This window comes from Diceros bicornis, chromosome 17 (genome assembly GCF_020826845.1).
Source record: "Diceros bicornis minor isolate mBicDic1 chromosome 17, mDicBic1.mat.cur, whole genome shotgun sequence".
NCBI lineage: Eukaryota > Metazoa > Chordata > Mammalia > Perissodactyla > Rhinocerotidae > Diceros > Diceros bicornis.
The window spans coordinates 45,321,292-45,347,287 of NC_080756.1; the positions used below are offsets into that span (position 1 = coordinate 45,321,292).

General features: G+C 37.4%; 1 protein-coding gene across 1 annotated transcript in view; it reads right to left on the reverse strand.

The window, feature by feature from the left end:
• Positions 1–480: 480 nt before the first annotated feature.
• The window catches only part of DERA (deoxyribose-phosphate aldolase), a 103,802-nt gene continuing 78,286 nt past the window's right edge, over positions 481–25,996 (reverse strand). The window contains exons 7-9 of the mRNA XM_058558697.1: positions 5,432–5,544; positions 1,509–1,658; positions 481–1,197 (exon numbers count right to left, since the gene is read on the reverse strand). Of these exons, the coding sequence (XP_058414680.1) occupies positions 1,141–1,197; positions 1,509–1,658; positions 5,432–5,544 (320 nt within the window). The 3' untranslated portion in view covers positions 481–1,140. The remainder of the gene's footprint in view (positions 1,198–1,508; positions 1,659–5,431; positions 5,545–25,996) is intronic.

Sequence of the window (25,996 nt, forward strand, 5' to 3'; positions counted from 1 at the left end):
CTTTATGTGGGACGCCACCACAGCATGGCCTGACAAGCAGTGCGTTGGGTGCGCACCAAGGATCCAAACCCGGGCCGCCAGCAGCAGAGCGCGCACACTTAACTGCTACGCCACAAGGCCGGCCCGTGCGCTTAATTCTTGACTCGGCTAATTTTGAGGTCTGTGACTGTTGGCAAGTTGCCTAAGCTCTCTGTGCCTCAGTTCCTCATCTGTATAAAAGGATAATATCAGTACTTTCTGTTGTAAGGATAAAAAACCTCCCTGTACTTACCTTACTGTTACGGGAATTAAATAAGGGTTAAATGCACTGACATATGTAAAGAACTTAGCACATATTAAGTGCTACGTTAGTGTTTGCTCTTTTTCTCTTATTCACTATACCAGAGAATCTTAAAAGTTCCAGAATATACACATAAGTTGTATTCACTATAATGTACCGAGCTGCTTTACGTGAAATAAATACTCAAGGACTCCACGAGAGAGATTCAGAAAGTCATTGATAAAACCTCTTCATATGTTTAGTGGATTAATTTTTCAATATGTATTGTTACAATTTAAAGTTTTCTTTTTTTAAAATAGACAACTACAGGGATTTTTTTTATTTAAAAAATTCTATGATATCCATAGTTTTAAACAACAATGATAGAAATTCCATTAGCAAAACAATTAATAAAAGAGCATATCACTTGCAAAAATTAAAGATGGCTTTTCATGGCAGGAAATTAGTGCCGAGTCAGGACTCCTGAAGTCTAGTTACAGTACAGCCAGCAGATCAGGGATGCTGCATTTTCTTTGGCTAGAGCACATTTCTTATGCAGTTGAACATTTTTTCCCCTTATTATTTAATGTTATCAAAGTTATCATTAACATTTTACTCAGAGTTTTTAAGAGAAAACCTTCACAAAATTAACAGTGCAGATCTTCTAGGAATTAAGACCATTTCAGATGTGCCTGAAATAAGCAACATGCGTGGATGAGCTGTTTTTTTCTTTCACTCTTTGAATTAAATTCAATGGAAATTTTAAGGGAAAAAAGTCAGTTATCTATTACTTCATTTTTTAATTAAATAATTTTAGCAATTACGTGGAAAATAATTTTTAAATGTTGTTGTAAAAAACTTTTCCAGAATTCGTTGCTGATTTAAGACATTGGAAGATCATGATAAGCTGCATATCTTCCAGTCACATGATGGTAAATCTGCAGAGAAAATAATTAATAATTAATAATTATTATATTATTATATATATCAATTAACAATTATACTATTACATAATTAATAATTCTTAATTAACATTTCATTACAAAGCCCCACTACTATGTGCTTCAACAGAATCTCCATCCAACCTACTTCAGGTGGAGGTTTGCTTGGAAGACGGCAGAGGTTTGGGTATGGAGAGGTCAATCAGATGAGTTTCATCTGTAGTTCTCATAGCCCAAAAGGTGACTTTTCATTTCCTTCTCAAAAATACTTGTCAATTTGTTCCAAGGACAATGGGTTATTTACTCACCTGCCTCTCGATGTCCGAAAGCAGAGTGCTGGCACCTATTCGAAAGAGTTCTGGTTTCAGCCACTCATCTCCTAGCTCCTCCTTTATGAGAGAGAGCCAAGCAAGGGAATCCTTTGCAGTGCGGATGCCTCCTGCTGGTTTAAAGCCTACCTAAAAGGGAAGGTGGGAAAGAGAATAATGTTTATTGTTATTTGATTACTTTAAAAAATGGCACTGCATTAATACAGGGTCTCGAGTCTCTCTCTTTTTTAAAGTCTATTTCACTTCATCCAGCAAAAGAGCTTCTTAGATCACTGACTCATGCCCATTCACACTACTAAATGACTTTTCAAGATTAATAGGAAGAATGTCACTGCTTCTGAGGAGACACTAATGAGCGTTAATAACCCTCATTAACATTTCACTTATTGGAAAGTCATAAACCTCAACCATGTAGAGCACAGTTGGGAACCAGGGGCAAACAAGAGAGGGTCAATAAATAGGAAAACAGATATCACAAAGGCTCACTCATTCTACATTTCTACAAGTAAGCCTGTATAGTCACCCTTCAGTCTTCATCTTGAGGGGCAGAAGACACATAGGTGTATTTAAAATAAGAGGAGAAGAGGTGAGGTCATGCGAACCAAACTGGCAGCAGTCAGCAAGAAGAGTTGACAGTTGTTTTAATCAACTAAACTGCAGGGACTTTTCTTCTAAGTTGTAAGTAGACAGAGTTATATAAAGCAGCCAGACCAGGTAAACCAGCACAGCAGAAAGAGACAGCGTAGGGGCTCTTCACACTTCAGTAGTCTTTGAAGGTAACCATAAAACAGCACAAGTCAGCCAACATCTGATGTTTACAAATGATGGCCCTGAGTCCATTAGAAAAGGATACATGTGTTCTGTATACAGGAAAACCTGCTGATTTGGATTTACTTGTCTCAAGAACTTGACTATCCAGTAGAGATTCTACAGATGGGAGCAATCAAAAACACACCCCACAGACCAAGTCCTAAAGCTCACAGATCTGACCACTCAGAGCACTAGCAGGGGGTGATTGCTAACAGAATGCTAGAGAAGGGAGACAATATACGAATGGTCCCATTATCAACCCAAGCTAGAAACCTCATAGTTAACCTATACTCCGCCATTTTCCACACCACACCCAATCGATCAACAGTCAAGTCCTACCAATCCTACCTTCTTAACTTCTATATCTCCCAATACGCAAACTTTCCTCTCTACTCTCACTTCTACTGTTTTAGTTTAGACCTTCATCAACTCACACATGCAATATCAGTAAAAGTCTCCCATTTTCCCTGGCTCAATCACACAACGTCACACAGCCACGGAGCAGCCTGGGATTCTAATCCTATCTGCCTACTACTCTGGAGCCCAAGTGACTCTGTACAAGTGAGGGGAGGTGGTGGGAGTGGGGGAGGTAAGTAGGATGAGGTTATTTATTGAGAAGAGGCCCCAAAAAATCAATTAGCTGATATTAGTGTACATGTTAATCATAGGAGCATTTCTGTCAATTAGGCAGTGACACATATAGATTTTTCTATATAGTTCAGTTGTGTCAGCAAGTCTGGCAGTGTTTCTAAAGAGAGGTTCCAGCATTAAGTTTATCCTATTTTTTTTTTTAAAGGGGGAATATGGAAAACACAAATCTGCAATGAAATCAGTTATGAAATATTAAACCTCTGCTGCTCAGGAGTGACACTAATCATGGTTTGGAAGGCGGCCCATCACATTTTAAAACACCCCTTAAATCAATGATGTAGAAACTTTACAGTCTAAGGGCTGCCCAGGCAACTTGTCAACAACCCGAAAGGATGCATCTGATTTGCAGATACATACACAAATCCTCACTGTGTGATTAAATGAGTATGATTTGACTTGTACCTGTCCATTTCTTAACATAACTGGGATGAACTTTGTTTAAGGGGTCAATACAGTTAAAAAGAAAGTATTGAAAGACAGCAAAGTGACCCTCCCTCTGTACTCTGGTCTAGAACACTGAGCACTTATAATTTTTATTCAAATTCTTTGCTTGTTGTCTAAGGGCTCTCCTGCGAAAGGACCTGTTCACTTTTGTATCCCTGGCATTTACCATAGGTTAACATGGTGCATAGTTAATGACAATAAATGTTTGCTGAGAATAAAACAGGATTGGGTCCCCAGTGGTGAGTTTTAACCCTGACTACAGAGCTTATGAAACATAGATTCCTGAGGTCTACCCCTGATCCAGCACTGCCAAGGATGAAGGCCCAGGTATCTATAAGTATAAAAAGCTTGATATCGGGGCCGGCCTGGTGGCACAAGTGATTGGGTGCGCGCGCTTCTCTGTGGCGGCCCGGGGTTCACAGGTTCGGATCCCAGGCGCACACCAACACATCGCTTGTCAACCCATGCTGTGGCGACGTCCCATACAAAGTAGAGGAAGATGGGCATGGATGTTAGCCCAGGGCCAATCTTCCTCAGCAAAAAAGAGGAGGATTGGCATTGGATGTTACCTCAGGGCTAATCTTTCTCACACACACACAAAAAAAGCTTCATATCTAGTTGGATGTTCTTTGGCTGAGAATAAGAACCACTGGTCTAGTGAATGGTGGTGGTCTCAACTGGGGGGCCCAAAGACAGAGTTCTCACTTTTACAGTTTTTCTTACAAAATTTTTCATTTGGATCACTGCAGAAAGTCTACCAAATAGAGGTTACCCAAGTTGTGTCAACTTTCATATGTAGGTCACAGTAGATATTTATCCTATTTGTACTTTTTTAAAGACATGAAGTTATTCTGAAGGAGAAAATTCTGGAAGGAGTTTATTTCCTCTCAAACCCAGTATATTCTAAAAAAGGTCTCCGATTCCAAAATAAACTGAAGCCACAGTCACATATAAAGTCATCACATCCAATTGGCAAAGGTTTTAAGGTCTTTTTTTGGGGTTCTACTCAGCAGAAATCAAGAGATTGGTTTTAAAAGATGCCTTCTGAGGAAGGGAAAGTCTCATTTTAAAAAAAAATTACCTTTCTCTCCAATGATGTAAAAAAAAAAAATCCTTTGAGATAATTTGTAGCTAAACAAGCAACTTGAAGTGAAAAGGAAAATCCAAACTCATTTTAAAAAACACCTCATACACACTTTTGCTTTTAACTTCACATGTTTCAAAGAATATGTATTATTTTTCGAAAAGCTGATAAAAGCTAGCATATACCCTCCTCAGCTTAACAGTCTTCCAAAGAGCACATCCAACTGCCATAAAACGCAAAAATGGATATTTAATTCAAGAGCTATATAACGTCTAGCTACCTTTTCCCCGCTGTTTCACAGCATTTCATTATTTTGTTTAATAAGTTCATCTCCTCGAGAATTTTCTCTTCACCTCATATTATTAAAAGTAATAAGTTTTTCTGGACCGGGGGTTTCCCAACAGAAAAACCAATTTATGTGTGTCCTTCAATAATGACAGGAAAAGATTATTTCCCATTATATTGCATACTTTTCATATCACCACCACAGCTTATCATTCAATAAATGTTACTCTGCAATTCTTTCCACTCCTCAAGGAAGTTTAATTTCTGCATTAACCTGTTTTCGCTGGCCAACGCCTTACCAGAAAGCCTCTGTGTTGCAGCAGAATTAGTTCGTTAAAGAACCCATTTAGGAATCTCTTGGCAGTGATAAAATTGTCTTCGGTTAATAAAAGGACATAAAGTGAGTTTACATCTTGATCACACACACCTACTCACACTCACTTCCTGTTAATCACACATTTTTCTCCGTGAATGTGTTCTTTTGTAATGAAAGGTAAATTAAACATTTATCTTAATAAAGGTAACTCATTCACACCTTTTGCATATGAAGACAGTTATCGAGGCTGTAACTAGTATTATAAATAACATAATCTTTCCTCTGAAGAAAGATTTGCTGGCAATAATATACCTTGTTTCCAGTTTTCCAGAAGAAATCTCTAATGGCCCGTAGCATTACTATAGCTACTGGGAAGGTGGCATTTACTGTTTCTTTTCCAGTAGAGGTCTTAATAAAATCTGATCCTAAAACAAAAGGAAGAAAAACTCTATGTTAATTAAAAAACTTATTTTTTACTTCTGTGAGTCAGTGGCAGAAATGAGCTGTGTAAATTTTCTCCCTGAGGAACACAACTTTATTTTTCATTAATTATTTGGAAAACTAAAAACAAAATCACTCTTTAAAATAATTTTGTCCATACTTTTTCCCCCCTTTTATTATAAGATGAATTAAATTAAGCACCAAAGGGAATCTCACTGACCCCTGGGACTCTTGTCTCCACGTTCCATGTCACCAATTAAAATCAAGTTGGTTTATTTAATGTGTAACTGAGATGAATAAAAACAATTTTATTCCCTGTGCCTAATATCCTATATCATAAGGCTTTACTACAAAACTGGAGTGCCTACTCATCTTCCCCTCATTTTCTTATGATGGATAGAAAGCACACAGTACAGCTGTGACAACATAAGAAGAATCACCATTAGCTGACTTCTACTGCATTGTTTGTTAATGAAAGTACTATGTCTTCCAACCAGATTAAGATTTTCATGAAAGACATCATGCTATTTTATAACCTGCAAATATTTTAAATAATTTCCTGTCTCTCAAATGTATCTTAAGCCTAGTTTAGCAGAATAGCACAAGGAGACAGAAATAATAACAGTTAAGACTCACTACGCACCGTGCACTCTTCTAGGTGCTTTACAAGTATTAACTCAGTCAATTCTCACAATAACTGTACAAGTTAAGTACTAATATGATCCTCTTTTTTTTTTGGCGAGGAAGACCAGCCCTGAGTTAACATCTGTGACCAATCCTCCTCTTTTTGCTTAGGAAGATTGGCCCTGAGCTAACATCCATGTCCATCTTCCTCCGTTTTATGTGGGACGCCTGCCACAGCATGGCTTAATGAGTGGTGTGCAGGTCCTCGCCCGGCATCCGAACCTGCGACCCCTGGCCGCTGAAGCAGAGCACACAAACTTAACCACTATGCCACTGGGCCAGCCCCTGTGATCCTCATTTTGAAAGAGGAAATTGAGGCACAGAAAAGTTAAGTGATTTGACTGAGGCCACACAGTGTATAAGCAGGAGAGGCAGAATTCTAACCAAAGCAATACAGCTTAACCAATATGCTACAGCGTCTCCAAGAGACTTATGTAGGGTCACACCGTCAGATAGCCAAACAAAGACTCCATTTTTCATGTGGTTACCTATCCCCGAAATACTCAACGTGTGGCTGACAGACCAGCAGCATGGGCACCACCAGGGAGCTTGTTAAAAATGCAGACTCTCAGGCCCCACACGAGACAAGTGAATCTGAATCTGAATCTAAACAAGGTTGCTAGGTGATTCCCGTGCAAAGTCACAGCCTCAGCCCACTGAATCTTGGAACCATCCATAACGCTAAGTTCAGAGATTCTCCCAAGGTCCGTCAAAAAGGTAGTTAATAGAAGTGGACGAAAGAAGTGGCCAAAACTTTCCTCTCTAGTTTCAATCAGAAAAGATACTTTCACGACCATTCTGTGGATCAAGACTCAAATCGACACACCTTTAGTAAGCACATCGTGTGTGAGGCACGGTGGAAAATATATAAACAAGTAATTCAAGTCCTTGCTCTCAAAAGCATATACATCCTAGGTGCAGGTGGAGATGAACACAGATCCTGGGTAATGACTTGATGAGCTAGAAGTCTAGGAGATCTGGTTTCCAGCTCTAGCTCTGATATTTATCTTGCAAATTCCATCTCCTAACCTTTCTCATTTGAACAATACATCTGAAAATTCTTAATTGCTTCATAGTGTTATACGAGGAATCAAAAGAGACAATCTATGTGAAAGTATTTCGAAAACCCTCATGTGTTATACAAATATAAACGGAGCAAGGACCTAGGTAGGGTTGCCATCTGTGAAAATACCATAGGAATTCTGGTATTCCCATCTATCAGAATAGGTCGTCGGAAGCCTTCTTTTCTTTGGGTTTGTAGGTCCATTGGGAGAAATGAAGGCTACCCATCATGCATGCATTCACTCAACAAATACTTAGCGAGAACTTACTATATGCTAGACTCTGTTCTAGATGCTGAGAATAGACCACTAAACAAAACAAAGTGAGCAGATTTTCTAGAAGAGAAAGACAATAAACTAATAAACATATAATAAATGTTAGGTAGAGATAAGTGCTATGAAGAAAAATAGTACAGTGTACTGAGATAGAGAGTGATGGAGTTGGGGAGAGGTAGCTATATTTAAACAGAGTCATTATAAAGGCATCTCTGAGAAGGGAAATTAAGAGACTGAATGAAGAGAATCTGTGAAAAGAGCATCACAAGCAGGAAACATCCCTGAGGTGGGCATGTGCTAAGTTCATCAGTGAATGAATGAATGAATGTGACCACAGAGTCAATGCCTGGCCCCCATAACATCAGAAGAAACACAATCAAAGGGAAGAGATTCAAGCCTCCAAATAGATGTAAGAAGGTGAGGGGAACATCCCAAGAGGATTCACAATGAGATCAAGATGTGTTTTCTAATATGTGACACTGTCTTCTGATTCACTAGAAGGCTTTTGAGCACAACACTGGATATTATCTAAATTCTTTTAAGCATCTTGGAAGAGAAGATGATTAAAATAAAAGACAAAGACCACATCTGGAGGCCTAAAAAAACGGTATGGTCACTTAAAAATCACACCACCTAAAGTTAACCAAAAGAGCCAAACTCCCTTGGAAGAGTCTAGAGGCAGGGTAAGGGAGGAGACTCTCCTCCTAATATATTTGGGAGGAGCAGAGCAGAACACTTACCATGGTAGCAACAGCAGCCTGGGAGTAGTAACAGTGGCCTACACATTATTTGTCTGTCTATCCTCCTTTCTTGACTATTATAAGCATGTTTCAGGGCAGGTGCTATATGAAACATTGTGAAGATAGTACAGAGTTTCCATATACCCCACACCCAGGGTTCCCTACTATTAACAACTTATAGCAGTATGGTACATTGTTATAATTAATGAACTGATATCGATATATTATTATTAACCAAAATCCATACTTTATTTAGATTTCCTTAGTTTTACTCAGAATCCAGTCTCATCCAGGATACTACCATACATTTATCATGTCTCCAAAGGCTCCTCTTAGCTGTGACAGTTTCTTAGACTTTCCTTATTTTGATGACCTTAACAGTCTTGAGGAGTACTGGTTAGGTATTTTGTAAAATTTCCCTCAATTGGGATTTGTCTGATGCTTCATATGACTAAACAGGGGTTATGGGTTTTTAGGGAGGAAGACCATAGAGGTGAAGTACCATTTTCATCACATCACATCAAGGGTACATACTATCAACGTGACAGCACTGTTGAGGTTGACCTCCGCACTTGGCAGAGGTGTTTGCCAGATTTCTCCACTATAAAGTCACTCCGTTCTTCCTCTTTTCCATTCTGTACTCTTTGGAAAGAAGTCCTTATGTGTATCCCACACTTAAGAATGGGGTGTGTAAACCTCACTTAAGGAAGGGGGAGTTATAATCCACCTCCTTCAGGGGGGAATAACTACATAAATTATTGGGAATTTTTTGCATGGGAGAGTCATCGCTTGTCCATTTCTTTCTTTCTTTCTTTACAACCATTTATTTATATCAGTACAGACTCAAAGACATTTATTTTATACTTGGGTTTATAAGCCAATATTACTTTATTTATTTTGTTGCTCATATGGTTCTAGCTTTGGCCATTGGGAACTCTTTCAGTTGCTTCCTTATCCTTTGACATACTCCCATCATGGACTTTTTGTTTTTTAAGCTCTTACTTTCTGGTATTACCAAATGCTCCTGCCTCATCTTGTATGTTTTCTGGCGCAGTCCTAGAATAAGCCATTTCTCCAAAGAACCCTGGTTGCTTTTACTGGAGAATGGTATTAGAAACCAAGACCTTGGTGCTAGGTGCACTCATTGCTACAGTAGGGGTCTTGTTTTTATGCCCTCTCAGCTGACTGAGCAAGGAAATATATATGTGTATACTAACCCACTTATATACACATATCTATCAATAATTGCATATGTAACTGTCTACATCTATATTAAACTAAACACAAGTTATATTGATGTCTCCAACTCTGACTCATTACCACACGGATCATTCTAGCCCCTTCCCTTTGCTTATCTGTAAACTCCCACTCCAACAGTGAGAAACCTGGCACCTGCCATCTGTCATCTATTTATTTAATTGTTCACATCCAGTATCCATGTATAGTGATAGCAGAATTGTTAACCATTCCACCACTGGAAACAACTTTACCAATTAGAGTATAGTGCTAATGTGCAGTGTCTCTGCCTTCAGCTTACAGACTGCACTCATTTATAAAGTTACTTAGATCAGCACCTTTTTCTCCCACCTCCTTCGGTGAGGTTGTTTAATACATATGTAATACAATTATATTCTTTGGTCACAGTCTGCATTCTATCCTGGAATCCCCTGACCTCCTAAATAATTTTTTTTCATTTACATACATTAAGGTTCATTCTTTATGAAACTTCTAGTAGCTTTAACAAGCGTACAGTGTCATGTCCATCATTACAGTATCATACAGAATACTTTCACCACTCTAAAAAATCTCCTGTGCTTCACATTTTCACCTCCTCCTCCCACTGGCAACCACTGATCTTTTAACTATCTCAAGACTTTTGTCTTTTCCAGAATGTCATATAATTGGAATCATACAGCCTTTCAGACTGGCTTCTCTCACTTAGCAATATGCATTTAAGGTTTACTCATGTCTTTTCACGTACATTTCATTTCTTTTTAGAGCTGAATAATATTCCATTATATGGATATACCACATTTGTTTATTCATTCACCTATTAAAGGATATCTTGGTTGCTTCCAGTTTTTGGGGATTATGAATAAAGCTGCTATAAGCATTCATATGCAGGTTTTGTGCAGACATAAGTTTTCAAATCAGTTGGATAAATACCTAGGAGGGCACTTGCTAGACTATATGGTAACACCATGTTTAGCCTTGAAAGAGACTGCCAAACTATCTTCCAAAGCAGCTGTACCATCCTACATTTCCAACAGCAATGAACGAGAGTTCCCATTGCTCTACATCCTCACCAGCAATTTGTGTTGTCAATTTCTGGATTTTAGTCAAGGTAATAGGTGTGCATATAGATCCTTTGTTAGATTACACCTAAGTATGTCATTTATGGATTGCTACTGTAAATGGCAGTTTTTAAAATTTCAAATTCCAATTGTTCATTGCTGGTAGATAGGAAAGAAACAGACTTTTGTCTATTAACCTTGTATCATGCAACCTGGGTAAACTCACTTAGTAGTTTCAGGAGTTTGTTGGTTTTTTGGGATTTTCTCCATAGATAATCAGGTCATCTACGAACAAAGACAGTTTCATATCTTTCTTCTGGTATTAATTTCTTGTGGTTGTTATAACAAAATATAACAAACTTGGTGGCTTAAAGTAACAGAATTTTATTTTCTCACAGTTTTGGAAGCCAGAAGTCCAAAATCAAGGTGTCAGCAGGGCTACACTCTCTGTGGAGACTCTAGCAAGCATCTGTTTCTTGCCTCTTCCAACTTCTTATGGCCGCCAGCATTCCTTGGCTGCATCACTCCAATCTCTGTCTCCATCTTCATATAGGCTTCTCTTCTGTCTGCGAGTTTAATCTTTCTCTGCCTCTCTTTTTTAAGGACATTTGTGATGACATTTAGAGCCCACTTGGAAAATCCAGAATAATCACTTCATCACAAGATCCTCAATTTAACCACCTCTACAAAGACCCTTTTTTCCAAATAAGGTAATATTCGCAGGTTCTGGGGATTAGGAAGTAGACATACCTTTGTGAGCCATTATCAGCTTACCACACTTTCCAATCTGTATACATTTTATTTTCTTTTCTTGTCTTATTGCACCAGCTAGGACTTACAGTACATCACTGAATAAGAGTGGTGAGAGAGAACTTCCTTCCTTGTTCTTAGGTGGATCTTAGGGAAAAAGCATCCAGTTTCTCATCATAAGTATGTTAGCTTAAGTTTGTTTACAGATGTTCTTTATCAACTAAGGATATTCTCCTCTATTCCTACTTTGCTGAGAGTTTTTATTACAAATAAGTGTTGGAATGTGTCAAATGCCTAATCTGTATCAACTGATATGATCATGTGATTTTCCTTTTTGGCTTACTGATATGCTGGATTACATTACATTGAACCAGGCTTGCATATCTGGAGTAAATCCTACTTGGTCATAGTATAAATTCTTTTTATACATTGTTGGGCTCATTTTGCTGATATATTGTTCAGGATTTTTGCATCTACGTTCATGAGTGATACTGATCTATAGTTTTCCTTTCTTGTAATATCTTTATCTGGTTTTAGTATTAGGGTAATGATAGTCTCACAGAGTGACTGCTCTCGCTTCTATTTTCTGGGAGAGATTGTAGAGAACTAGTATTATTTCTTCCTTAAATGTTTGGTAGAATTTACCTGTGAAATTATCTAGAGCTAGTGATTTCCTTTTTGGAACATTATAATTATTTTTCTTTAATAATTTATGAAATTATTAAATAAGTAATAAAATGATTATTTCACAACATTCTATAATTAAAATATTTTATAAAATAAATTAAAATTAAAATAATTTTTTAATGGATATAAGCCTATTCAGACTATTTCCTTTTATGTGAGTTTTAGTTGTTTATATCTTTCAAGGAATTGATCCATTTCATCTAAGTTATCAAATGGTGGGCCTAGAGTTGTTCACAGTATTCCTTTATTATCATTTTAATGTGCATAAGACCAGTAGTGATCACTCATCTTTTATTTCTGATATTAGTAATTTATGTTCCCTCTCTTTCATTCTTGGTTAGTCTGTCTGACAAAATTGAGGTTTATCAATTTTATTGATTTCTTCAAAGAACTAGCTTTTAGAGTTTTTTAATTTTCTCTATTGCTTTTGTTTCCAATTTCACTGATTTCTGCTCTAATTTTTATTTCTTTTGTTCTGCTTGCCTTTATGCTTAAATTGTTCTTTCTCTATGCTTAAATTGTTCTTTCTCTACTTGTCTAAGGTAGAAGCTGAGGTTACTGGTTTTATATCATTCTTATTTTCTTATTTTAGATATATATACATATATAGATATAGATATAGATATCACATAAATTTCTCTCTAACCACTGCTTTTGCAGCATCCCACACATTTTAATAAGTTGTATTTTAATTTTATTTAGTTTAAAATATTTTTTAATAATTTCTCTTGAGAATTCTTTGAACCTCATGTTATTCAGGAGTATGCTGTTTAATTTCCAACTATTTGGGCATTTTCAGCTATCTTTCTGTTATTGATTTCTAGTTTCATTCCACTGTGGTCTGAGAACATACTTTGTATGATTTCTATACTTTTAAGTCCATTAAGGTGTCTTTTATGGGCCAGAATGTGTCTAATCTTGGTCAACGTTCCATGTGAACTTGAGAATATGTATTCTGCTGTTGTTGGGTGGAGTTTTCTATAAATGTCAATTTGATCATGCTGATTGATAATGCTATTCAGGTCGACTATATCTTTGCTGATATTTTGCCTGTTTGAGCTATCAGTTACTGAAAGAGGGGTTTTGAAGTCTCTAGCTGTAACAGTAGATTTGTCTATTTCTCTTTTCAGCTCTGTCAGATTTTGCCTCACCTATTTTGATGCTTTGTTGTTAGGTACATACAGGTTTAGGAGTGTTATGTCTTCTTCGAGAAATGATTCCTTTATTAGTGTGTAATATGCTTCTTTATCCTTGATAATTTTCCATTTTCTGAAGTCTGCTTTGTCTAAAATTAATGTAGCTACTTCTGCTATACTTTGATTAGTGTTAGCATGGTGTGTCTTTCTCCATCCCTTTACTTTGAACCTGCTAAGTCTTTATATTTAAAGAGGATTTCTTATATACAACGTAGAGTCTTGTTTTTTGACAATCTGTTTTTTAATTGGTATATTTAGACCATTAACATTTATAGTTACTGTTGATTTAGCTCGATTAATATCTACAATGTTTATAATTTTTCTATTTGTTGTATTTTTTCTTTATTAATTTTTACACCTCTTTTTTTGCCTTCTCTGGCTTTAACTGAACATTTTATATGACTCTATTTTTTCTCCTCTCAGAATATCAATTATGGGCCAGCCCCAGTGGCCAGTGGTTAAGTTCGGCACACTCTGCTTCAGCAGCCTGGGTTCAGTTCCTGGGTGTGGACCTACGCCGCTCTCTTAGTGGCCATGCTGTGTTGGTGGCCCACATACTAAAAAGTAGAAGACGACTGCCATGGATGTTAACTCAGGGCAAATCTTCCTCAGCAAAAAAAAAAAAAAAAAAAAGTATCAATTATACTTTTTTTGTACATTTTTTTAGTGATTGCACTAGAGTTTTCAATATACATTTTTAACTAATCTAAGTCCATCTTCAAACAACACTATACCACTGCACAGGTCAACTGCATGTACCTTTTAATAAAGTGTTCCCCAATCCTCCCTCCTGTCTCTGGTAACACTGCTGTCATTCATTTCACTTATTTATGTGGTATAATAACCCAATACATTGTTACTATTATTACTTTAAATAGTTATCTTTTAGATCAATTGAGAAAGAAAAATTTTTATTCTTCATTTATTCCTTCTCTGACACTCTTTTTTAATGTAGATCAGAGTTCCTGACCTATATGATTTTCCCATTCCCAGAAGAATATCTTTTAACATTTCTTATAGGGCAGGTCTACTGGCAATGAATTTCCTCAGTTTTTGAACGTCTGAGCGCCTTCACTTTTAAAGGATAATCTCACTGGATATAGATTTCTAGGTTGGTGAGTTTTTTTCTTTCAACATTTTAAGTATTTCACTCTATTCACTTCTTGTTGACATGGTTTCTAATGAGAAGACCACTGTAATTGTTTCCTTTTTCTTCTATAGGTAAGATCTTTTCTTTTTCTGTTTTTTTCCAAGATTTCCCATCTATCTTTGGTTTTCTTTTGTGTGAATATAATATATCTTGGTATAATTTTTTTTATATTTATCTTGCTAGGTGATATGTGAGTTTCCCGAATTTGTGATTTGGTATCTGTCATTAATTTTGGAAAATTCTTGGCCATTATTACTTCAAATATGTTGTCTGCTCCATTTTCTCTTTCTTCTGCTGGTATTCCAATTACACATATGTCACACATTTTGAAATTGTCCCACAATCTTTAGATGTTATGTTCTATTTTTTTCCGGTGTTTTTTTTTCTTATTTCTGTTTAGGAGGTTTCTTTTGACCTATCTTTGTGGTCACTGATTCTTTCCACAGTCTACCAATGAGCCCATCTACCAATGGGCTCAGTACAGCCTACTGATGAGCCCATAAGGCATTCTTGAGTTCTGTTCCAGTGTTTTCAATTTCTAGCATTTTCTTTTGACTATTTCTTAAAGTTTCCATCTCTGCTTACAGTACTTATTATTCTTTCATGTGGTCTACTTTTTCCATTAGATTCATTAACATATTAATCAGAGTTATTTTAAATTTCTCTTTCTAATAATTCCAACATCTCTGTTATATCTGAATCTAGTTCTGATGCTTATTTTGTCTCTACAGACTGTGTTTTTTCTTGCCTTTTAGCATCTCTTGTAATTTTTTGTTGAAAGCCAAACATGACATATTGGGTAAGAGGAACTGACATAAACAAGCCTGTAGTGTGTGATTTTATATTACTCTGACTACGAATTGGGCTGTGCTTAATGTTTGCTGTAGCTACAGGTGCCAGAGTCTTCAAATCCAATAGTATCCTTGTTTTTTTCTTCCCTGTTTACTTTGGGCTTCCTGAATATTCCTCCTCAGAGAGAGTCTATGTCTTTTAGGCCTCTTAGCTGTAATCCACTGAATTATTAGAGCCCTAATGGTGTGGTGGTAATGTATGGGGGAGAGGAAGTATTTTTTTATAATCTTATGATTAAATTTCAGTCTTTTAGTGGGTCCGTGTCCCTGGGCGGTAACCTTCACAAGTGTGCCTTAGCTTTTCTCCCCCACTTTGGTGAGACAGGAAGACTATAATGGAAATGCCCTCCCAGGTGGGATAAGACTCTAATAAAGCCTTTTGTGCTGGAGAGTAGCCCTTTGTTAAGGAAAATGCTCTGGGCATATTCTGCAATGATTACCTTCCCCTTCCCCTGCCACAGCCAAGAGGGGTTCTTTCTTGGCTCTTCACTATGAGAAACTGGGGTTCTTGGAGGTAAAACCCACAAAAAGGTTGGGACCACACTCAGCCTCCAACAATTTGTCAAAATTACCATTTAAGTATTCCTACCAGTTTACGGCTCTAGCAGGTAAGCAGATCTCAGCTTCTAAGATTGCCTCTCAGAATTTGCTGTCTCTCCAGATTTCAAGGTGGCAGTTTGCCCTGTGACCCAAGTTCTTTGATGAGTCTGAGAAAAGTCAATAATTTTCCGTTTATTCAGCTTTTTCTTGTTCTAAGGACAGGAATGACAACTTCTAAGCTCTTTATATGTCAAAGCTGAAACCAGAAGTCCTTAAATATTAAGGCTAGCCTTTATTACCTAGAAATTTGGTATGGACGGAGATACATATTAGATGTGGTATTTAAGGTGTTTTAGACATATGCCAAGTAACTATTATAGTCAACAAGAACTGGAAAGATTCAGAGAGATTCCCTTTAGCTAGAATGATAAGGAAAGGCTTCAAGGAACAGGTAGAGTTTGGTATAGACTTTACACCACCATTAGAAGAAACACGAAAAGCATAGAAAATATAAGACACATCCAAACAATAATAAATGGATTCATCTAAGGAATCTCTGTGAGGGGCAGGGAGCATGGGGGTGGGGGATGGTGATATTTGGCGGGGTATCAACTTGTGTTTTACAACATGAGACTGTAATAATATTAAAGTCTCTTGGGAAACATAAGGTCTGATCACCTGAAATCAGTGTTTAAGATGTTAAATTTGGTGTCAGTGTTGGACAGGTTGAGGAAGGACAATTGAGAGTCAGAGAGCACACAAGAGATTAAAATAGCAGTTCAAGCATGTAGGCACCACTGGTTATTTCTTTAAATCCAGGAATAAGACCTAGCTTTAATTACACAAAATACTTTAGAAAGTATGTTAGTATTTTACTACTGTCAAAAGAACAATGGATTTTCCAATGAGACTAAGTAGGCACACACTTCTGTTTTACTTCTTATTTTAATATTGCTTCTCTTGCCCCTCTGCTAAAACAAAATTACCTTAGAGAAATAAATGCTAGATTTTGAATTACCAATACCACAGAGCACCACAGACTCCTCGGAGCTCATGTAAACCCAACATTAACCAAGCTCACCTCTGCTCAGCTTGGGGAAAAAAAGCCTTATGAGAAAATATCTCACAATTAAAATAGCCATCCATATAAATATTCTTTCATCAGTGCCCACAATTTCAATGAAATGACTAAACTAGGATATGAAAGGTGTGAAAAGTCAAAGTAACACATTAAATAGACTAGTATTCAATTGTGATTAGTTGAAATTAAAATTAATAATAAATTTATAGTATTATATTAAATTGTATTTTTTTATTTTCCTAATTTGAAATCTCTAGCACAATACTTTTTTTGTGGTCTAAAGCAACTCAAAGCTTTTCTAAGGCCTATAATTACAAGTCTCCATGGTACAGTTTCATTAAAACTTTTATTAAACAACAGCTGCCCTTGTATATGGTCTTCTAATCAATTTGGTCAAACAGAATGACTTCTAATCAGCTGTTGATAAAAATAGAAGATGAAATTTTAATTCTAATAGATTAACCACAAACTCAAGACAGTCTTCAAAATCCATCTAGCTCTATTCTCCAGTGGATTTAATGACTATTCAGCAACTCATTACTAAATAGAACAAGATGAACATTTTCCAGTTCATTAAAGAAATGTACTATGTATTTTTGCATTGTCCTCATGATTCGTTACAGGGAGTCTTAATTACAAGATAATGGATAATGGTTATTAAATGCAGACTGCAGTAATGAAGCTCTATTCATTTGCGAACCTCAGAGACTGCAAAGAGAGGAAAATAAAATTACTAGCTTCAAAAGATTAACGGATCAAATTATTATTCAATTTTGAAAATCTCATTCAGACTTCATAGAAACAAGAAGAGATTAAAAATTAGTATTAAGACCAAAGTAATACATTTAAAAAAAATAATATCTTAAGGCTATTACTGCATAATAAGCGTCAGATGTGATTATTAGAAAAACATATAGCTAACAATGGGAAAACATACATTTTTACTTCCTGAACTAATCTTATATATGAGATAGGAAGTTACTAGCAGGATCTTAAAGAGAGTCTTGGTGAACATGGAAGCTATATGCTACTATGCTACAAAAGAACAGCACAATGGAAGGTATTATTAACATTTTATACTTCACTAATGAAAAATAGGATTTAAAATCAACTGCTGCTTGAGAAAGCTTGTCATTAAGTGGAATTCATGCCAATCCCATAATAAGAGCTTCTGGGCACATTATTCATTAGCACCATGTTTTCTAGTGCTCTCTAAGAAATTATCGATTAAAGTTAGCAAGCGAGTTTTGTAAGGTAATTCTGGTAATTCTGACACTAATTTATACTTGCAACCTGCAATGAGACACTTTTTTTTAACAAATATACTGTACAAAATATGAAGCCCCAAACTAAAACATATTCTTCGATACTGTATTCTTTCACTCCACATAGTCTTGAAAATAATTTAGGGCAAGATATAAAGATCCAGTGTTATGGTTAAAGAACTGGCCAGAGTAAAGATAGAAGCAGAAGGCCCCTGTGGAGGTACTGATATGGTGCGAATACGTAATCTGGAGACAATTATATCACAAAGACATCCTTACATGATCCAGGGATAATAGCCAACCTTGTGAAAAAGGGGGGAAATGTTTTCAAAAAGAAAGACAAAAAGCCTAAGAAGAAAATAAAAACGCCTACTCTCTCAGTTCTTTCCTTCAATCTGAAGAGTGAGCTCTGGAAGTACTTTTCCGTTGGTCCAGTCCATTGCATGAGAAAGGCAAATGAGTATCATAATTAAGCAGTAAGGCATGTTCAAGCAGAACAGTAATCAGAAAGCAATCACAGTCTCAGAGTCAGAAAGTATCTCAAATACCCCAAGGGTAAGATTAGCTCAAGATAACCACATTCCTTGCAGTTGCCTTCCCCTCCATAAAAATAAAAATGTGGCCATTTAAAATAATGCGAAACAGTATGATTGAAACAGAATACAAGGTGGGGACTCTGACTATATACCCCTTGTTAATTGACAGTAATGTCCCTGAGAGAATATTCTAAACAATTATCCTAACCATACAAAGATGTGTGGTAGAACTGCTTGACACAAACAAGAGTCCTTGACTCATGTCTAATATGCCAGAAGTTTCCTTTCACTTCTAAAACTTAGCTTATTTGAAATGAGTTTCAGAACTGTAATAATGCTGGAGATGAGTTACCAATCAATGCAAATAACATCTATCTTAGGGTGGATTTAAATTGTATAATCTTTCAAACAACTCTGTTTTGTTTCTGTAATCATCATTAATGATTATAACATAACATTTAGCTGTCACTGGTCTAAATAGATAGAGTTATCTACTGATAAGGCTTCACTGTGTAGATAAGGTTAACCAAATGAAAAGCATTCATATTCAAGCACTAAACTACCTAACGCATTACTGTGTGTGTGTGTGTGTGTGTGTGTGTGAGGAAGATCAGCCCTGTGCTAACATCTGCCAATCCTCTTCCTTTTGTGCTGAGGAAGACTGGCCCTGGGCTAACATCTGTGCCCATCTTTCTCCACTTTACATGGGACGCCGCCACAGCACAGCTTGCCAAGCAGTGTATCAGTGTGCGCCCGGGATCCAAACTAGAGAACCCTGTGCCGCCGCAGCGGAGCGCACGCACCCAACCGCCTGCGCCACCGGGCCGGCCCCACCTAACGCATGACTTTTGAAGAAAAATACTTCAACACATTCATCATTATAGTTCCTTAAAAAGATTTTTAAAGAGGGGCCGGCCTGTGGCATAGCGGTTAAGTGCGCACGCTTTGCTGCTGGCGGCCCGGTTCGGATCCCAGGCGCGCACCGATGCACTGCTTGTCAGGCCATGCTGTGGCGGCAACACACATAAAGTGGAGGAAGATAGGCATGGATGTTAGCTCTGGGCCAGTCTTCCTCAGCAAAAACAAAAGAGGAGGATTGGCATGGACGTCAGCTCAGGGCTGATCTTCCTCACACACATAAAAAAAGATTTTTAAAGAGTGGTACCAACACTGGAAATTTCACGCTGGCCAAAGAGAGAGAATTTTGATTAAAGGGCCTTTTCGGACCAGCTCAATGATGCCAGCTGGGAGTCACTGACTCTGTTCTGTGCACAGTCTAGGGCTGCACTGCCCAATAGGGTAGTCACTCACCAGTGTGGCTACTGAGCACTTGAAAAGTGGTTAGTCCAAACTGGGATGTGCTACCAGTGTAAAATACACACAGTTCTAAGACTTAGTATAAAAAGTAGAATGTAAAATATCTTACTAATAATTTTTATATTGATTACTCATTGAAATGATAATTGTGGATTTACTGGGTTAAATAAAATATATTATTAAATTACTTTCACCTGTTTCGTTTTACTTTATTAATGTGGTTATTAGAAAATTTTTAATTATATATTTCTGTTAGACAGGACTGGTCTAAGGGGCTTCAGTGAGACACCAAAATCTGTAATCATCTTGGCTAGGCTACAGTTTGATGTCCTTTTAAACTAATATCCTTTAAATGTTGGTTTAAATTTATTTAGAAAAAAAGGCTTAATTGTGCCTATAGGTAGAGTAGGAGGATCCCTGGTGACAGTATTTAACTATTCTCTCTTGTCCAAACAATACGGCTCTGCCTCAAAATCTGAATACTTCACTCAGCCAGACAAAAGCTCTGTAATTAACTGGACCCAGCCTCCTTAGAAAGCAGAGAATATCTGTTTGGAGAACATAAGAGCATGTCCCTAGAATGTCTTATGCCCAGTCCCAATCACATACAGCAGAGGAATTCTAGTAAATGCAATTTTCTCTGTCGTGAATATTTTCAGTGGTTTCAATGCCTCTTACGGATTAGCACCCCAGAAAGTGTCCAGCTGGCTGGCCCCTTAATCCTGTTGGAACTGGCCTTGCTTTCAGTTTTCAAATACACAGGAATAACTCTAAAACCACACCTACCAACTCATGGCTGCGTATGACTTGTGCTCACAGCCCTGTGCTCAACCCAGCTACTCTCTTTCCCAACCTTCAACATCCATGCAACTAATATTTCCTGAGCATCTACTATGTGTTAGTATTGTACAAACAGTAGTGTACAAGGTAAAGCTTTCTTAATAGGACTGTGCACTGTTAAAGGCAACATTGACTCAGTTATATCAGTTGTTTTCTCTTGGTCTGGCTATCTAAAGAAAAAAATCTTTATCTGTCTCCATCACATCCTCTGTTTTTCAGAGCTGGCAGCATTGGTGAGAAGAAAAAAATGAGATTCATGACATTAGGCCAGTACCCTCCGATCAAAAGAAAATGCCAGAAATACCCACAGGCATTGTAATTGTATAGGTATAATAATTTGGATAAAATAGCAAAGTGTTTTAGACTCAATATAAAATAGAAACATCAATCTGTAAATCAAGTTACTGATGCCAAATGCCTCAAAATCAAAATGCCTTCCTTTTTGGCCAGCCTCTACAGCCCATGTTAAGTAAATGTCCTCTATGGATATGGTAGTTTTAAAGTCATCTTATCTTAAAATGACACAACCATATCTAACACTTTCTTTTTCCCTTTATATTTGCTGGGAGGGAAGGGGGAGACAGAACCTGAATACAAGGCAAAATGTGATTTGGTATCACTGTACTTGGGTAAAAAAGAGTAAAACGAAGAAGCGTTTCAACAAAATAACAAGCTAGATATGCTTTAAACAACTGAATTTCATTTTGATTGTGCTTCCTATTGTCACTGGCAAGTTTGGAATATATAGTATATATTAACATTAAAAGTCGGGTATGCTTGTGTGGAATCTATTAACTTGAGAGAAAATTACTCAAATTGAAGAAATAGCTGCTTAAAATGGATTTAGAAATACATTTTACTGAACAAAGCAAGCTAGAAAATTAGGCTACTTTATCAGGATTAGAAAGTGCTATGAATTTTAAACACAAAGCTTTTAAAAACAATGCAGAACATATTTGAGATTATCATACCTCAATGTCATCATAAATCTTTTTTTTTTTCAACAATTGATGATAAGTATGTAGAGTTACTTTTTACAGTGACCTGTCTTTCATAAAAGAAGTTGTGTTAATTTTTCTGTGGGGAGTTTTATCTCTAGGTGATTGTTTCATTGTACCTGGAGACTCATGTGCTTCCCATTAGCAGATCTATAGATGGGTGAACCTTGAAAAGGCTCTGAATGGAGAGCATTTACCATGTGGAACTCTCGGGCTGGCCATCTGGGTTACTGCAGTTACCACTTACCAACCACTTATACAGACAATGCTGCCTCTCTCCTACTGTTCACAAACAACTTTCAAGTTAAAATTCTGCCTCTATTTTTCAACTAGTCACACCTTCATTTTTATCTTTATTCCTTTTCACTCAGCCACCACCAGAGACCTTGATTCCTCAACAAAAGAGGTATCTGCTGGCAAAGGAGAAGTGACAGAGCCCAGCAAACCCCATCTACAGGTAAGGATATAATCAGAAAAGGTTGCCACAAACTTTTACCAAGTCACGTGCATCACTAGCATATTAGAATCACTCACAAATTCCTGAAAACACATGAGGCAAGGGGAAAGGAGGGGAAAAAGAAGTTTGTCAACTGGGCAGGAAGAATGGTACTGATCTAGACTCTGCAAAAGGCATGAATTAATATCACATGCCTGCAAGCTGGATCCATTTTGCATATTAACTAGAACTCATCTAAAATCTCCCTGGATGGCACACTTTTTTTTTCAAGGCACTGCCTAGCCAATGAATATATATGCTCATATCCTGTATTTCCCTCATAGCAGAAGGGCTATGGGTTCTTGTTCCAAAACTCTTAAATAGAAATTACATATAACCCTGGTAACGACGCATATTTCAGACAAATAGCTTAACACTACATACTTAATACAGTTTTTATCTGTCTCTCACAGAACTTCCTATTACAAAACTAATAGGTTTGATTACAGGCTATTCGTTTTTAGGAGATTTACCCCCACCAGAAAACAGAATATAAATAGTTTCCTAATATGTATAAGTTAGGTCTTTACCTACCTTCCTTTTAAACCTACATTTAAAATTTTTGACACATATTTAATGTTTTCAATAGTACCTGTATAATTGCTTTGAGTCTGGCATTTATTTCCTCCTCCTAAAGTACATGTTATATTGTAGATATAATTTCTCCCAGGTATTTCAGGGGAGTTATTAAATGTCAAAATCCAAAGCGAATGCATAGGTAACTTAAAAAATGTAAAACCTCAGTGAAGAAAAAATCTCAGCTGCTAAGTTTATTACCAAAAATGGGAAATGGGATTCACAACGATAACCTATAAGGTAAAAAGGCATTTAGAAAACTGGGTTAGAGACGGATAACAGTGTCAACTTATGCTGGAGATCCACTTACTTGTGCTTCTGTCACAAATATCATAAATTTACTGTTGAGAAAGAAGAAAGTTTTTTGGGTTGACTTGGCTCAGTTTTTTACATTTAATATGTGGAAACCAAAGAGCACAGAAATTTTTAAGTATGAGGAGCTAAAAAGTGTTGATATATGGAATGAACAGATAAGATGGGTTTGATCAAGGCATTTTTTCATCTCAAAACCTTCAACTGCTTAAAGAATAAAACCCTAGGATTCCCACTCTCCAGGATCTGAATTAACCTAATATTCCATTGTTCCCTCTGCAACTCACCCTAAAGCATCTTGGACTGTAGCTAATTATGATGATGATGATAATATAACAACAGCAGCAGTAGTAGTAGCAGTAGTAGAATACTAGGTCTCCTTTTCTGAGAACTCACTAGGTACTTGGCTGCAGCTAAACAATTTACAATCATGCATCGCTTCACGACGGGGATACGTCTTGAGAAATGTGTCGTTAGGCGATTTCATTGTTGTGCAAACATCATAGAGTACACTCACACAACATAGATGCTATAGCCTACTACGCACCTAGGCTTTACGGTACTAATCTTATGGGACCACCGTCGTATGTGTGGTTTGTCATTGACGGAAACGTCTTAATGTGGCGCATGACTATATATACTGTTTATTCTCATTTAAACTTCACAACACCTTAAGACAGGTTCTCTTATCATCTCCATTTACAAATGAAGAAACAGGGGTTAGAGATACTCAGGAACTCGTCTAATACAACAATTTCATGAATGGAATTTAACACAGCTTTTTCTAACTCCAGGCTTTTAACTACTACATACTTCTGCCTCCCAAACCAGACTAGTTATTGTTTTGCAGAAATATTCTCTATCTTATCAACTTTGTACTCTCCATCCTTTCTCTCCCTGTCAAAATCCTACCTGGACCAGTTCAACTGTTTCCTTCAATATGAAGTGGCACTGACATTGCTTTCTTTCTATCTTGACTGTAAGCATAATGACTGGAGCTGTGGCAGCCATTTTTCAACCATGAGGGAAATGCCAAGAGAACTACAGAGGTGCCAATCCTGACAACGATGAACCAACAGCAGTGACTGGCTACACCTCCACACTTCTTGTTATATGAGAAAAATACTTCCTTATTTACGTAAGCCACTGTTGTGAAGTTCTGTGCTATTTGCAGCCATACTCAATCCTAACTGATGCAGTCCCTGGACTGTTTACTTTCACTCTGCTGACCTAGAAATCCAATGGTACACTACATCTGTTAATCTCCCATGGGCATCACTCTCTGCAACCAGACGCACAAAGTGTCACCCCCTACACATGCTCTGCTCTGTCTGGCTGAGACCCGTAGGACAGCACCAGCTATGCCTATCCAGGCCCCTAACTCCCCACTCCACCTACATTGATAAATGAGACAGAAGGTGTCAAAGTCCAACTGAATAAAATGTAGAAAGAAAAGTAGTAGGTGAAAGGGGATTCCAGAAAGCTGTTAGGAGTGATTGGGAAAAGCTAGAAGTGAAAAGTCACAGAAGACCAGAGATTTCTGTTGGAGAAGCAACCATCTGAGAGACTAGCGAATGAAGCATCCTATACCCATCTGTCTGAACAAACTATTAAAGACACAGAGAGGAAGGAATCATTTTATGAAAGAACAAGAAATATAAGGAGCTCTAGCACTAGAAATGGAGGAGAAATGGAGAAAATGGAGGAAGAAACTAAGGCACAAGTCTTAAAAAGCTAATTGGAGAAGATACTGGCCTGAATAGGCCGAGAAATTTCCATGTGTCTGCCCCCCTCTCACCATCCCAGTGAATTGCACACTCGAGGGCCATGGTACCTCATTCATCACCATCATATCGACCATATACAGCTAGCACAGTTGTCATAGTATAAACTTAATAAATACAAAATCTTAATGAATTCAGTGTTGGGCAAGCTTTAATAAACCTTAATGTCTATACTGAACATAACTGACCTCTTCAACAATTCCACAGCTGCCTACTTGTATAAAGAAATGGGTTTTTATTTAATTAATTTCTTTAATAAATACTTACACAGCACTTACCATGTGCTGGTCACTGTCCTAAGAGCTTATCAATAATCTGACAGATCTTTAAAACAAGCAGTTATCTGACACTCAGGCTCTAACTGAGGCTATCTTGCTGACAAAGTTTTGGAGTAACACGAGGAGAAGATGTATTTTTAAGGCTAAAGTATCCAAGAAGGAATCTGGAGAATCCTTGACGGCAGCACAGGCTTATGCTTCTGGGCTCTAGAGACCTTTCCTGGACCTAGTCTGTCCCACCACAAGCATCTGTGAATGACTGCTGTGTTCCAGGCTGTGGGCTCAACAATGATTAATAAGCTTCCCTGACCGGAAACTGCCCCATTCTGAAAGGGAGGCACACACAGGTGCTAAGTGGCGTGCACAACATGCTGGAGAGGAGAGGGACGGTGAAGAGGTACAATCAGGGAGCAATGACAGATTTGGAGTCCACAAGGGGTTGATGTGAGGAAGTGAATGGCCGAGGTTTCTGTCCTCAGCCGGCGGAGCCTGAGGGGCCGTATATGAAGAGAGCAATTTTGTTCCAGCACACTCTAAACTGGGGCTACTCACTAACTCACTGTTAAGTTTGGGTCTTGTTTTTCTGGTTTTAGTCCTTGTTTCAGTCAGTTTAACCAAAGAAAATTTCTTCTGCTCTCCTTTTTTAAGCTATTTATTTAGTAGGAGCATTAACACAAAATATCTTGATTGGCAACACTGTTTTCAGTCTAAACAGAAATTTCCT